The sequence below is a fragment of the Colletes latitarsis genome, chromosome 9 (assembly GCF_051014445.1).
Source record: "Colletes latitarsis isolate SP2378_abdomen chromosome 9, iyColLati1, whole genome shotgun sequence".
Lineage (NCBI taxonomy): Eukaryota > Metazoa > Arthropoda > Insecta > Hymenoptera > Colletidae > Colletes > Colletes latitarsis.
The window spans coordinates 24,174,058-24,186,490 of NC_135142.1; the positions used below are offsets into that span (position 1 = coordinate 24,174,058).

Genomic DNA, 12,433 nt, shown 5'->3' on the forward strand with positions numbered 1-12,433 from the left:
CAAAGTTTGGAACGACGATCCGCCCTTAAAATGGGTAGTTTTCAGGAACGAATTCTTTCCAAGTTGTAGACTCGGACGCGATTGGAAAAAGGCAGTCGATCCGGAGTGAACGATCGTTTCTGTATCGTAAGAATTACGAGACCGTTTTTATATTTATTCGCTGATCCGCGTCGTTTCCCATTTGGAATCCGTTCGACGCCGAAGATAGATGTTTCGAGACAAAAACAAGCCCCCCACAGGGGGAGTGGATGGTGGTCCAAGTAGATCTCGTTGAAAGTCGAGGGAGAAAATGCGAGCGCTGTGTGGACTTTCTGCATAGATACGCGAAACGAGAGGAACATCAAAGGAAGACTGTCCGTGTATATACGTTGGAGCGTGCATAAACCTCCTTATCCGTTTGATGGTATCGACGAATCCTACGACCCCTGGAAACGGAGGAGACCCTGTGCCAAACGAGAGAGTAATACTCGAGATACTCGCGAAAACCTTTCAAAACCTGCAGTCTGCTTACGTTGCACGCGTCGTTCCTTTGTGAATATTTGCCAGCCTGCCTCGTCCTGAATGCTCGTGCATGCGTGCCCGCGGAGTGTCCCAAAAATACGCGGGCACAATGCCGAAAGAATTCCGCTCGAAAATATCTAGCGGAAAAAGTGGAATAGAATTCTCTTTTATTTTTTTTTTTTTCACCACCCTCGCGATGCTTCGTTTACGAGGAAATCGATTCCGGGAGATGAGCGACTGGGCACACGCATGCTCCATTCGAATTTGACGGATCTCCGTGCGGATGTTTGTGCAAACTCTGCACGAACGATAATTTATGATCGGAACGTCTATTCTTTCGTAATGAAATTCGCACGGTTCATCAACGTGACCGCGGATTGCTAGAATAGCGGTTGAAATGTTTGACAACGAATCCTTTTGTTTTACGCGGATGGGGATTATTAATCGAGGGAACGATGCACCGCCGGAAGCCATTTTCGTTCGTTACTGGTAAACGAAAATTGAAGGAGTAATCGCTATAGGAATATTTTGTAGTATGGACATAGTAATAAACGTGTTAACGCTAAACCTTCCACGACGCTTTTTAAATTTTGTTTAGAATTTCTAACATTTAATGTTATTTTAGAGACATTTAACTTCATCAGTTTTCTTATAGTATAAGAAATACATAACAAAGATGAAAGGAGAGAATCTCCAGTTTTCAGTGCTTAAAACGGTCTAACAACGCTTATTAAAAATAGTCAAACTTCACATGTGTGCAGTTCCGAAACTACTAGCGTTTTATTCATATTTGAGCCAATGTTAGAAGCGGTAAGGCTTCCCCTTTAAAATGGTTTTTGGTTTTTGGCGATCCGACTTCCCGTTTCGGAGATATCGTAATTTATATAAAAGGGTAATTTTTCAATTTCAACTGTCTCGCTGCGTCCGCCTTACGAAAGCCTATTAACGCGTATTAAAAATACTAAAACTTTAGACGCGTGTAGCTCCGAAACTACTAGTGTTTTATTAATAATTGAACCACTGTTGGAAGCGGCAAACCTTCCCCTTTAAAATGGTTTTTTGTTTTTGACGATCCGACTTTCCGTTTTCGAGATATCGCAATTTATGTAAATGGTAATTTTTCTTAATTCGACTATCTCTGTCTTCGTCTAGCGGAGTCGGACCTCCTTGTCGCACGTGCGTGGCGCTGACCTACCCCGCGTACGTGACTGTCGCGACCGAGACGCGGCGTAGTATTTCCAAGAATTTACTACGCGCTACTATCTACGCGCGCGAGATCAATGAACTCGCGCGAGCGCAACGACGAAACGTAAACAAACGCTTCGAACCCTTCTATCTCCGAAACTAGCCACCGCATCGACTTGAAATTAAAACTGTCATATCTCCGGAACTAATAAAGCTATCGGCTCGTACGAACGCTCATTTTAAAGGGCATTTCATCCCCTATCCAATGACTATACCAGCTACTATATTTTTTGCTGTCTTCTATGTTTATTTTGACATTTACTTTTACACTACATACCCAAAGTTGTTTCAGCAGTTCCTATTGATTATACGACTGGTGTGCGATAAAACCGAATGACAAATTGTTTATTTAATCGGAAGTGAATTTGAATTTGCATACAGGGTGTTTACGCGATTACTATCCCAGTATATTTTCGTAAATAATTGTTTTCTCTGGAACTAACTATGATATCGACTTGAAACAAAGTTTCCAAAGGCGTTTTAATCCTATCCGATGAAAATTAAGAAATTTCGACGCGGTTTATAAATTTTCTGTATGAAATTAAAATACTGAGTATGCACATTCCGAGTAAAAGTATTGGATATTTTTGTACAGATTTTTAAAATATGCGACATAAGAGAGGTATCTTACGAATAAACTTCAAAACACAACTTTCTATCTATATAATGCAAAAATTAGAATTATGTTGTCTCTTAAAAGAGAAAAAGAAAGGTCATAGTAGAAACAGATATATATGAAGTGTCGGTAGGTTTAGTGTTAAGCAACGTTCGATAAATCAGCATATCTTTGCAAACTATTTCGTTTTATATTTAAAACCATACGATAAATCATATCCTCTCGTTGACAAGAATTTCGTGGGCGAAATCGTGTTCAGTAATTCGACATTTGGTTTTGAGTTCTCTGATTCCCTGTCGGCGCGTGCCGCGTATTTTGAAACACCCTGTGCGCACATATATTTTTTCTTTATCGATTCTCCGTTTAACAGGGCAGCCCCGTTATGCCCTGTTCAGCCAGAGAAATGTAATCCGCGATATACGTGGCTTTGTTCGAACGGTTTCCAGCGATGATCGTTCGGTCGAGCGACTCCCGTTCAACCGTTCGCGTTCGATTCTCTCGATCAATTAAGTATTTTCGAAGCACAGTCGGAGGGGGTTTAAAGCCGCCGGGTAAAAGCTGATAAGTTCTTGACGCGAAGTCGGCAAATGGAAAAGTTTCCCAGCCGCGGAAATCCACGGTTAAGGCGCAGCGAATCGGGAAATCGGGCCAAGTTTTGTGCTCGAAGACTTCCGATAGCGGTTCGTTGGTTCCTTTGAAGAAAAAGGGAGGATATATCGGACAAATTTTAATCGAACGCGAATCTCTGCCCTTCGAGGGGAAAAATGTTTCCGGAAACTGTATTCCGCGAAACACGGCACGAAAAAGAACGAATTTCAGCCGGAATACAGAGGCTGGTGGTCGAATAAAATAACTTTGAGAGGGCTCGTATGTTTCATACGTTTCGATTCGTTTTTATTTGCAAACCTTTAGAAATATTTCCTTTCGTAGTACCGAAAGAGACTCCAACGGCGGATCGTATAAAATGTATAAATCCGTTTGTGCCAGACTGGAGGTTCGTGGAGTTAATTTCAATCGTTTTTTCCGCGTTTCCGTGCAACGCGAACAAGTGTTCCGTGAAAAAGTCATAATTAGAAGGTTAACATGAAATAAGCGAAGCTTGCTTATTTGTAGCGTGCTTCACCTTTGTGTCGTAGTTTTTTTATTAGTTATTTATCAGTTGAAGTAACGATAAACGGTAATGTGTATTTCCCTGTTAAAAATCATTATTTTCGTCGTTGTCTCTACAATTATTGGTTTCAGTTATTTCTAAACGAAGGAAACGTGTCTCTCGAAAATTAAATAGTTGTCTCTGACGCATATTTTTGCATCGTGGCTCATTGTACTGTACTCTGCCTCATTATAATTTAATTCTATGTTATTCAACATTCTTTGTTTTCCCTCTCTAAAGCTAGGAAACCCATTGTGCTGGAGTCTCTCGCACGTCATTGGTGTATAATGCATGCCTGGTGAGAGAAATAATGATTTTTAAAAGGGGAAAATAAATTCCACCTACGATTAATTAACTGCGATTGAATCGATTAACCCTGCGGTATTATGCCTACACGTGATTCTCGTTAATACCAGGTAACTTAGTCGTGAAAATAAATAAAAGTAAAGTTTAAACGGTTGGAGGAAAATAATCGTGCGCTTTTTACCACGGTATAACGCAAATAGTTTTCTACTTTACAGTTTATTGACGATTAGAGGGCAACACACAGTTTATGGAAATTCCAAATAAAACGTCGACACGAGCGCGTGTGGGGCTATAGTATTTCAGGGTTAATAGTGAAATGCCAAGTATATCGATTAACTTTACTCATGCAACGTGAATTTCAAACGATTTTATCGCGTTTAAATATAATATTTCGATTTCCTCGACGAAGATAAAACGTGCTCGAGCGTCGTTTCGGCCATTTAGATTTTTTTTTTTAAATCCAGATAGCCGGGGAAGAGCGTAAACGTAAACGTAAACGTATATTCGGTCGAAAAGTAGTTTCGTGGTAAAAATAGTTTGGGGGGGGGGGGGGGAGAACGCTCCGTTACGATACGACAATCTGATCGTTTTAAGAGGCGAACACGTGTGCAATAAAAGATTGCCTTCGTTCGCGAAACACGTTTCGATTAATGACGCAGATTGTTACGTTCGCGGGCGATCGATAAATTTACACGGATGCAGCGTATATGCCGCAAAGCGTCATCGATAAATAATCCTGTGCGCGCGCCTGCGGAATTTTGTTGCTTCGAACGATAGACCGAGTGAGAGAGAGATGTTTCTAAATATAAAGCGATGAATTGACTGTGCGAGTATGACGAGAGTTGTATATTAGACGAATGCAACGAGATGCAAAGTTAGCCTTTGTCCTGATTAGTCGATGTAAAGTACTATTTGTTTATGTTTCTAATAAAACCTCTGACGAGTTACGAAACGGTGGTTATTGCGTTTGTCGTCACTGTCTGAAATTATTATATCATCCTCAAGATACAGAATACATATGGTTTATCCATATCGACGATTTCTCGACCAAAAAGTCTCTTTTAAAACCATTGCGTTTGAGTGAAAAATAATCGCCGAAAGAAACGTTTGGTGGGGTGAAAAAGACAGCGGTTGAAATTGAAAAACCTATCCTTTGACGTTTAAACAAATGTATCCGTGTGCTTATTTCCGTGGAAATGATCGCTCCGTTCGAAATTATATATTTTCTATCCACAAGACGGTGCAACAACCGGTGTCAAAATATCTTTGACCGTTGTAAAATAATGATATATCCGCGGTTGGCAATATGGCGCGGACGAAATGACTTCACCGCGCCTGTCCCCGTAGATCATCGTGCTCGACATCGCATTTTAATGCAGTCGTTTAATAAATTAAAGGTTCGAAATGCACAAGTATTTTCTGGGACAACCTGTAATATCGTAGCGAGGCACCGAATGAAAGTTTAATCGCGTTACCTAACCGAGCCCACGTAACGCTATCGATACCGTTGGAAACTTTCCACCTATCGATCCAGCGATTTGCCAAAATTTCGGGGGGAGTTTTTCGTCGAGTTAAATAACGCCAGGACGACGACAACGGAACGTTCGAAGCGATAACAGCCCCGCTTTTGTGTCCCGATTTCAAGGCAAACAAACCTCCTTTTATTTCCATCGGTGTTGCTACGCGCTGGAATTCCAGTCGATATTTTCGCGATACAACAAAGGACGGGCACGAATCGGACACGAGCCGTCCCAGAGGGTGGGGAGGGCGGGAAAAAAGCTGTCGGCATAAATTTCTGTTGGCTGCCTTGCATTTTGACGTTTGACCGCGAAATATGCGCGCGTCCCCTCCCTCCCCGTGCCTTCGTCCCGTAAATCCCGTTGAAACGCGCGAATTTAATTTCCCGGTTACCGCGGACGCATAAATATGCATCGCTCTGTGGTCTCGCCCTTTCCTGATTTATTCGCGATTACGCCGGAATGAATTTCACAACCGTTTCCGGGGGGAATAGCGACAGAGTGACAGGCGTTTTCAGAGATCAGAATGATAATCGCGGTTACGGGTGACAGACATTATCGAGCAAACGCGTTCCCACGCGTGCTACGCGCGACAAAGGGAACGTATTTGGGACGGCTGATCGAAATCGCGCTAATTATTAACAGCGATCATTAACGGAGGGAGTCTCATGTAAAGTGGTAAAACGAGATGCGATATTTGATAATTTTTTTATAGCATAAGGGCTCGTTGAAACTTTTCGCCAATCTTCACGTACATTCTTTAACGTCTCAAGGTACAAATATTTTTTTTTCGTTACGTTTTATCAATCTTGGGTGAAATAATAAATGTTATTCCTTATGTGCAGTCTAGTATCTTGTTCCCTTGATCTAGAATAAAAAATCGAACGACGTTTTGTTCATAATAGTATCACGCGTTGTGTGAACTAACATCTTTTATAATAATTATTATTTGAACTATGTTTATTGCATAATTAAATTAGAAATTTATTGCAAGAATCAACAAAAATGTTAGACTGCACGCCATCGACATATGGAATAACATTTACTATTTCATTCAAAATCGATAAAACGTAACGAAAAAAATATATTTGTACCTTGAAATGTCAAAAAATATATGTGAAAAGTGGTGAAAAGTTTCATTCAATCCTCATGCTGTAAAAAAATTGTCAATTATCTTTACACTCATCTCACCCCTTAATGGGTGTATCAATCCTAATCTGCGTACGCGAAAACATCGATTTAAACTTAAGAAGATGCAAAAACGCAGCTTTCCAAGTTACAAATGTGATGAAAAATATTTTCGTTGCGAAGTTTCTTTTAATTTAGAAAAATTTTTCCCAAATTGCTCCAGTCCCCAATGTTTGCTCCGTATACGTGGAGAAATGACTCCAGCTTCGAATCGAAAGACAAACAGTCCTTCGTCGTGGCCACAGGCTACGCTTTTCAAACGAAAAGAATTCCCTCGGTGGTTTAGATAATTCAATTTGCGAAGCAAACGATACGAAGGAAGCGACCATGCGAAGTTTAATGAAGCCGGATTAGGATATTAGCATATCTTGGATGAGGATCGGCGCGCGGAGGAGTCGAAGACATTTCAAGATTATCTACGTTTCCGCAAACGATACCTGAAATACTTTTTGTCGCAAGGTCAAAGAGTCACGGTGCTTTATGAGCTTAGCGGACTCTTTAATTAAACCGTACGAGTGACAAATGGTTCTTGAAATTGCTATTTAATATGTAAACTGCAGCACAAATCACACTGTGTGTGTACTTGTTACGCGACAAATCATCACGCGAAGATCAATCTGAGTTACATAAAAGTTGATATACGTACTGTTTCGCTGTGAATCAGACCAAATAGTATGAGATGCAATTTTCAAATAAGTCATTAAACCCTTATTATGCTGGATTACTCTATTACTATTACGACTATCGAATATCCAGATTATCCGGATAATCAACAAATTGAGACCACTCGGGTCAGATTTTGTGCATGGCTGTTGCAAATCTTCTTATTTAACTCGTGCTACCGAACATATTTCACGAAGTTATCGGAGAAGATCTCGTTCCGTTTACGTAACGCGTCCCCCCTCGTCGAAGCGAAGTTCTCGAGTTTCAGCGTGGACAAGGTTGTTAAATTATTATTTAGCGACAGTTATTTCCATATAGAAGTGAATCACCCGTTCGATCCGCGGAGGCTGCGAATAATCTGGATCGAGGTGAACCAGAAACCTGAACGCGCGTAAAAGAATACGATAGCCGTGATCAATGTCTCCGCGATGTATGGTATCTTGATATTTAAGTAGACCACCGGTTTTCGGTGACGATACCATAAACGAGGAGATTCATCCTGGTCGTCCGTGCACCGGCAAAATTGCGGCAATTTGTTTGGAAATTCTGCGGTCGTGCTATTAAAAATGTTCCTTTGTAATAAAAAATAGGATTGAGGGGGGTGAGAGAGGGTGGGCTGCGGAATTAATGAATTTCGGTGTAATTAAATTTGCATAGAGCACTTTTAAGTAACGGGTGGTCGTGATACAGTTTTCTTTTTTTTTCTTGTCGCGGTTTATTCAAATCTACGCGGAAGGGAAATTTCGTTATCTTTTATCCTTCGCCCCTTTTACATTGTTTCGCACACTTCGGAGCACGTACGACGATAATGAAGGTTAATTAGACGAAGATGGGTTGACGCATCGAGCGTTTAAATTAATACCAGCACGCTATCTACAGTCTCCGGGAGAATATATTCAGCCAGCGTGGTTGATTGTCGTAAATTGGCTTCAATTTCTTCAATTTGCAGGGAAGTAAAAATTCATGTACCGTGGGCGGCATCTGTGACCGTCCGTGCTCAGCCGTGGATAACGTAGGTTCTGATTTACCTCTCGAGTCGCGTGTGTCGCCTCGCTTTCGGCCTCGTACGCAGGTGGCGCGTCCTCGTACCATGTATCAATTCGCGCCAATAGTTAATCGCCTATCCAAGTTTGTCAGGGACACGTTTTGTCGTTGTTGTGCTCCGGTTTTTGTCAAATCTTTTCAATAATTCAACAATGCCAAGCGACATACTAACGCACAATGCTTTTATTAGCTTGCGAGGTAACTGCGTACGCTCATCTGTCTTTCCAGCGACCGTAACCTTATCGAAAATTACGAAATACGAATCGTCGAAAGATAACCCTTTTCACGGTCGCCATTACCAAGCACCGCAAGCAAGGTCGTCATAGGTTAATGCATATCAAATGTATTTTGTTTCAGTTGCCGGATTTGAACAATCTCGATGAAAAGGTGAGTGGTACCACGAATTCCCCAATTCATCTATACAAATAGCTCTCAAGGTATCATTATGGGTAAGTGAAATCTAAGAACAATATTTCTTTTCCGATCGTCAATTTTTACGAATCGAAGTATCTCGATCGGCGATATTATCGAGAGTCGATATCCTTGCGATTCGAACCGTTTTCGTTCGCGAACGCGACGGAACGGTATCGTTTCGAACCTGGATACAGCGTCGCGGACCGTTAAACACGCGTACACGAGATTTCACGTCGGCTTAGAAATTGCGAGCAGAGACTGAAGAGGACGTGCTCGGAATCGCGAATGAGGCGTGGGCCGGATTAATCTCTCGTAAGGAGGGAGGTTATGTAATCCCGGGGAAAAATATGTACGCGAAACTAATAACATTTGGAGGCGGAGGCGAACGGGGTAGACGAACGTTGTTAATGCGAGCAAACAGTTTCGAAAGCTGCACCGTGCCCCGAAAGTTGCTCGCGCGCGTCTCCGAATTTGCCACTTGGATTACATTCCGCGCGTTAGAATCAAGCTCCTTACGGCTTACGAGGGATTTAGAACAATACGGGAGTAAATCTTAATGATAACGTTGATACAAGCTTGTTCGATCAAATAACTATACGAGCGTAACTTCATTCGCGTGGAACGTTCCGAATTTGCGGTCGATATTAAATATGTTTTAAAAAAAATATCACGGTGCAGTTGATTCATGTGTTAACACGTGGTACAGGTAGCCCTCCTATAACACGGTTTCGCTATAACACGATAAGAAAATTGCGAGAATCTTTGTACAACACTGGATAATATGATTTTTGCTTAACATATTTAAAAACTAAATTACCGTAAAATAATGACACGAACTACAGTAGCTTTACATGAAAACATACAAACAAATTGTAATTTATTAAATTAAGGTTGTGATAAATTAAAATAACATCTTTTGTTTTGTGTTATACGTACATTTATATTTTTCATAAAAATTAAGTTATGTAGCATTAAAAAAAATTGTTTTCAATAAATTTTCAGAACGTGCCCTTTTTGTGCTGGCTTTGGGTCTCGTGTAACACGGTTTCACACAACACGGCATTTTCTAGAAACCCATCTACCGTGTTATAGGAGGGTTACCTGTACTTAAAAAATCGCGCGATATTGCAATAAATTCTAGTAGTAAAGATGTTTCTCGGGATGTACTCTATACAGAACAATTGTACTTAATGGGGTTTAGTATCTCGTAATTCGATACGAAACATTTTACGCGCAGATGGAACTCGATAATAATTTAAAAACATTATTTATTGCGCCAGCTTTGAACAAATGCGTTGGAACTTCTTTCTTTTCGCGATTAAACGCAGTTATAACTGCATCAACACCTGCTCCGCTTTTAGCTCGTTCATCAACTTTAGCGATCGCAGGTGTTCGCTTACTAATTCGTTATAATCAAATGTTAATGCAGAATAAATTGCATTTATTAATGCTATCTCGAAATTAACAATTACTCAAGGTAGAATTATACGCTCGTTTCGAATACGTTTACGTTGCATGCGCGATCCTTTCAGCGGAACGATTCGCGGCGTTCGCGATTTATTGCCAGGACGATTACACGTGATTTTCGTCCATTGTCGATTGTTTATCCGCGGCACAAGGTAAGGAGCTTCTTTCATATTCATTAATCCACAAATACATTTGACCATCGAATCGATTTCGAACACTTTCGAATGTTTTGCGTTCGATTTTTGCTTCGGTAATTTTTCCATTTTGTAATTTAAATATTTCATTTGTATATCAGCGAACGAACGGATAAATGATTTCTTATCCTTAATTTGTTATTCGAGATTATTATTCGCATAAGAATTCTGCCCGCTGGTGCACGTGTACCCGATAAACATTCAAAATCGTATTACCTCGAAACAATATCTTCTGTCTTTTAATTGTTATTGTTTCACGTGGTACGACTCGTAGCTGTTACCGGACATCCTGCGTAAATAATGTCTCGTTCGTAACTTAAAATATAATTCATTCAAGGGTTAAAGTGTATCCCGTGTACTTTTTCTCTCTTATGATTCAGCGATGGTAACCCTATCCGCGTGTTATTGTTCGTTGATTTTTAACGAAGTTGCGTAACGCGCGATTTCCACGGTGCCTCGCGATAATTGGCCGATTATTCAAGAAACGGTCGACGAGCACGGTGGATCGGGCTCGTAGGTGGAGCCACGCGGAAACAGATCATTAAGATAATCGATCGTGAAATTACGCTTGCTCCTTCGGTTGGCCGGTGACTCGTGAGAAAAAAAACACGGTTTATTGTTCGAACGATCGCACGCTGGGATAATAATCTCCAAAACGTGACGATTATAAAATCTCGCGTGTACTAATTACAACGATTGTTAACCCTCCTGTACGCGAAAAGTTGCGGGGTTAACAAATAGAAGATAAACATTGATTCGAAAAATATAATTGTTCGACGTTTAACGGGTTAAGTTGAATCGTACGTGTTTAGTTTGTGAAACGTTAGAGTGTCGCAATTGAGGCAAAGTGTATATTCAATCTATGATAGTATTTAATTAAATCGGTTTCTAGTCCGTAACAAACATTAAATATTTATGACTATCCGGCGAAGGCTTCAATTTAGTAGTAACATTCGTTATTAGGTAACTTTATTTTTCCGCGTACTTCCGCCTTGTTTTTTAACCGCTTAACGCTTTATACCAAGTATAATCGCGAGCATGCATATTACATTTTTTCGTTCACCCGAGTTGAACCGAACTTTGAAAGTATAAACATTATGGTAGTTGTCGAAAACAAACAAATAAAACTATTTAAAAAAAAAATACTAAATACTTTGTTTCGCTTTTTAAAATCAATTGCAGCGAATTGTAGTTATCTGAAATTATTTAATCTTTGAAACATTTTTCAGTATCGTCGATAGTTTGCTCGAAGACTATGTCTTCTCGGTATTTAGCGATATCTGTATCGATAGTATGGGCATTTATAGCGAACCGTAGTCGTTGCATCACAGATTTTCGTATCACGACATTGTCTGCCAGATCGATCGCGATCCCATAAGTGGCAATCTACTTTTCTCGATCGTTTTCCATTCTTTTTTGGCCGTTCAAAACGAATTCACCGATCGAACGCATTATCCTAATGAAACAACGCTCGCGAACGGCGTACGTGCATACGTTATCGACTATTTATCCTCCCGGGTGAGATTTCCGAGAACCGTTGTTACTCAATTACGTAGAAAACAAAATCATCGAGTTTGAATGGAGCTAATTTCAAGGAAACGACGAGATCGCGGTCACGTCGCAGAACGAACGATTCCAGGAACGTATTCGATAACTGTCTCGATTCTAAAACGTATTTAATTATGTTTCGGAAGTGCCACGATCCTCGGAAAAAATTCATTAAGCTTCCATGACGTCGACACGAGAGATTCGATCTCATTCATTTCGCGATCAAAATTGACTCATTAACTCCCAGAAAAATATTTTTAATAGACTAGAATTATTCCAACGTTACAAAGCCAATAATTTGCGTCTAATTCTTAGGTATTCTAGGAATCGTGTTACGCGTTTCTAGCCTCTTTCATGCGCAATTAAGTGATTAAAAATAATGTAATGGTAAAAACGACTGACGACAAAGTAATGTTTATACTTTCATAGTGCAATCCCTGATAAAAACGACTGACGACCGAATGATGTTTACACTTTCGGTATTAGAATATTTTCTAAGCTAACGATATGCAAGGGGAATTTTTACGAGCTTCGAGGGGTGATTTCGCGAAAGATCGTGCAGAAACTGCGAAACGCGATC

At 40.4% G+C, this 12,433-nt stretch overlaps 1 protein-coding gene across 2 annotated transcripts in view; it reads left to right on the forward strand.

Moving 5' to 3' along the window:
• Sesn (Sestrin) overlaps positions 1-12,433 on the forward strand; it is a 218,060-nt gene that overhangs the window by 66,683 nt on the left and 138,944 nt on the right. For both annotated transcript variants that reach the window (XM_076772804.1, XM_076772805.1), the window contains exon 6: positions 8,588-8,617. In XM_076772804.1, coding sequence (XP_076628919.1) covers positions 8,588-8,617 — 30 coding nt within the window. The remainder of the gene's footprint in view (positions 1-8,587; positions 8,618-12,433) is intronic.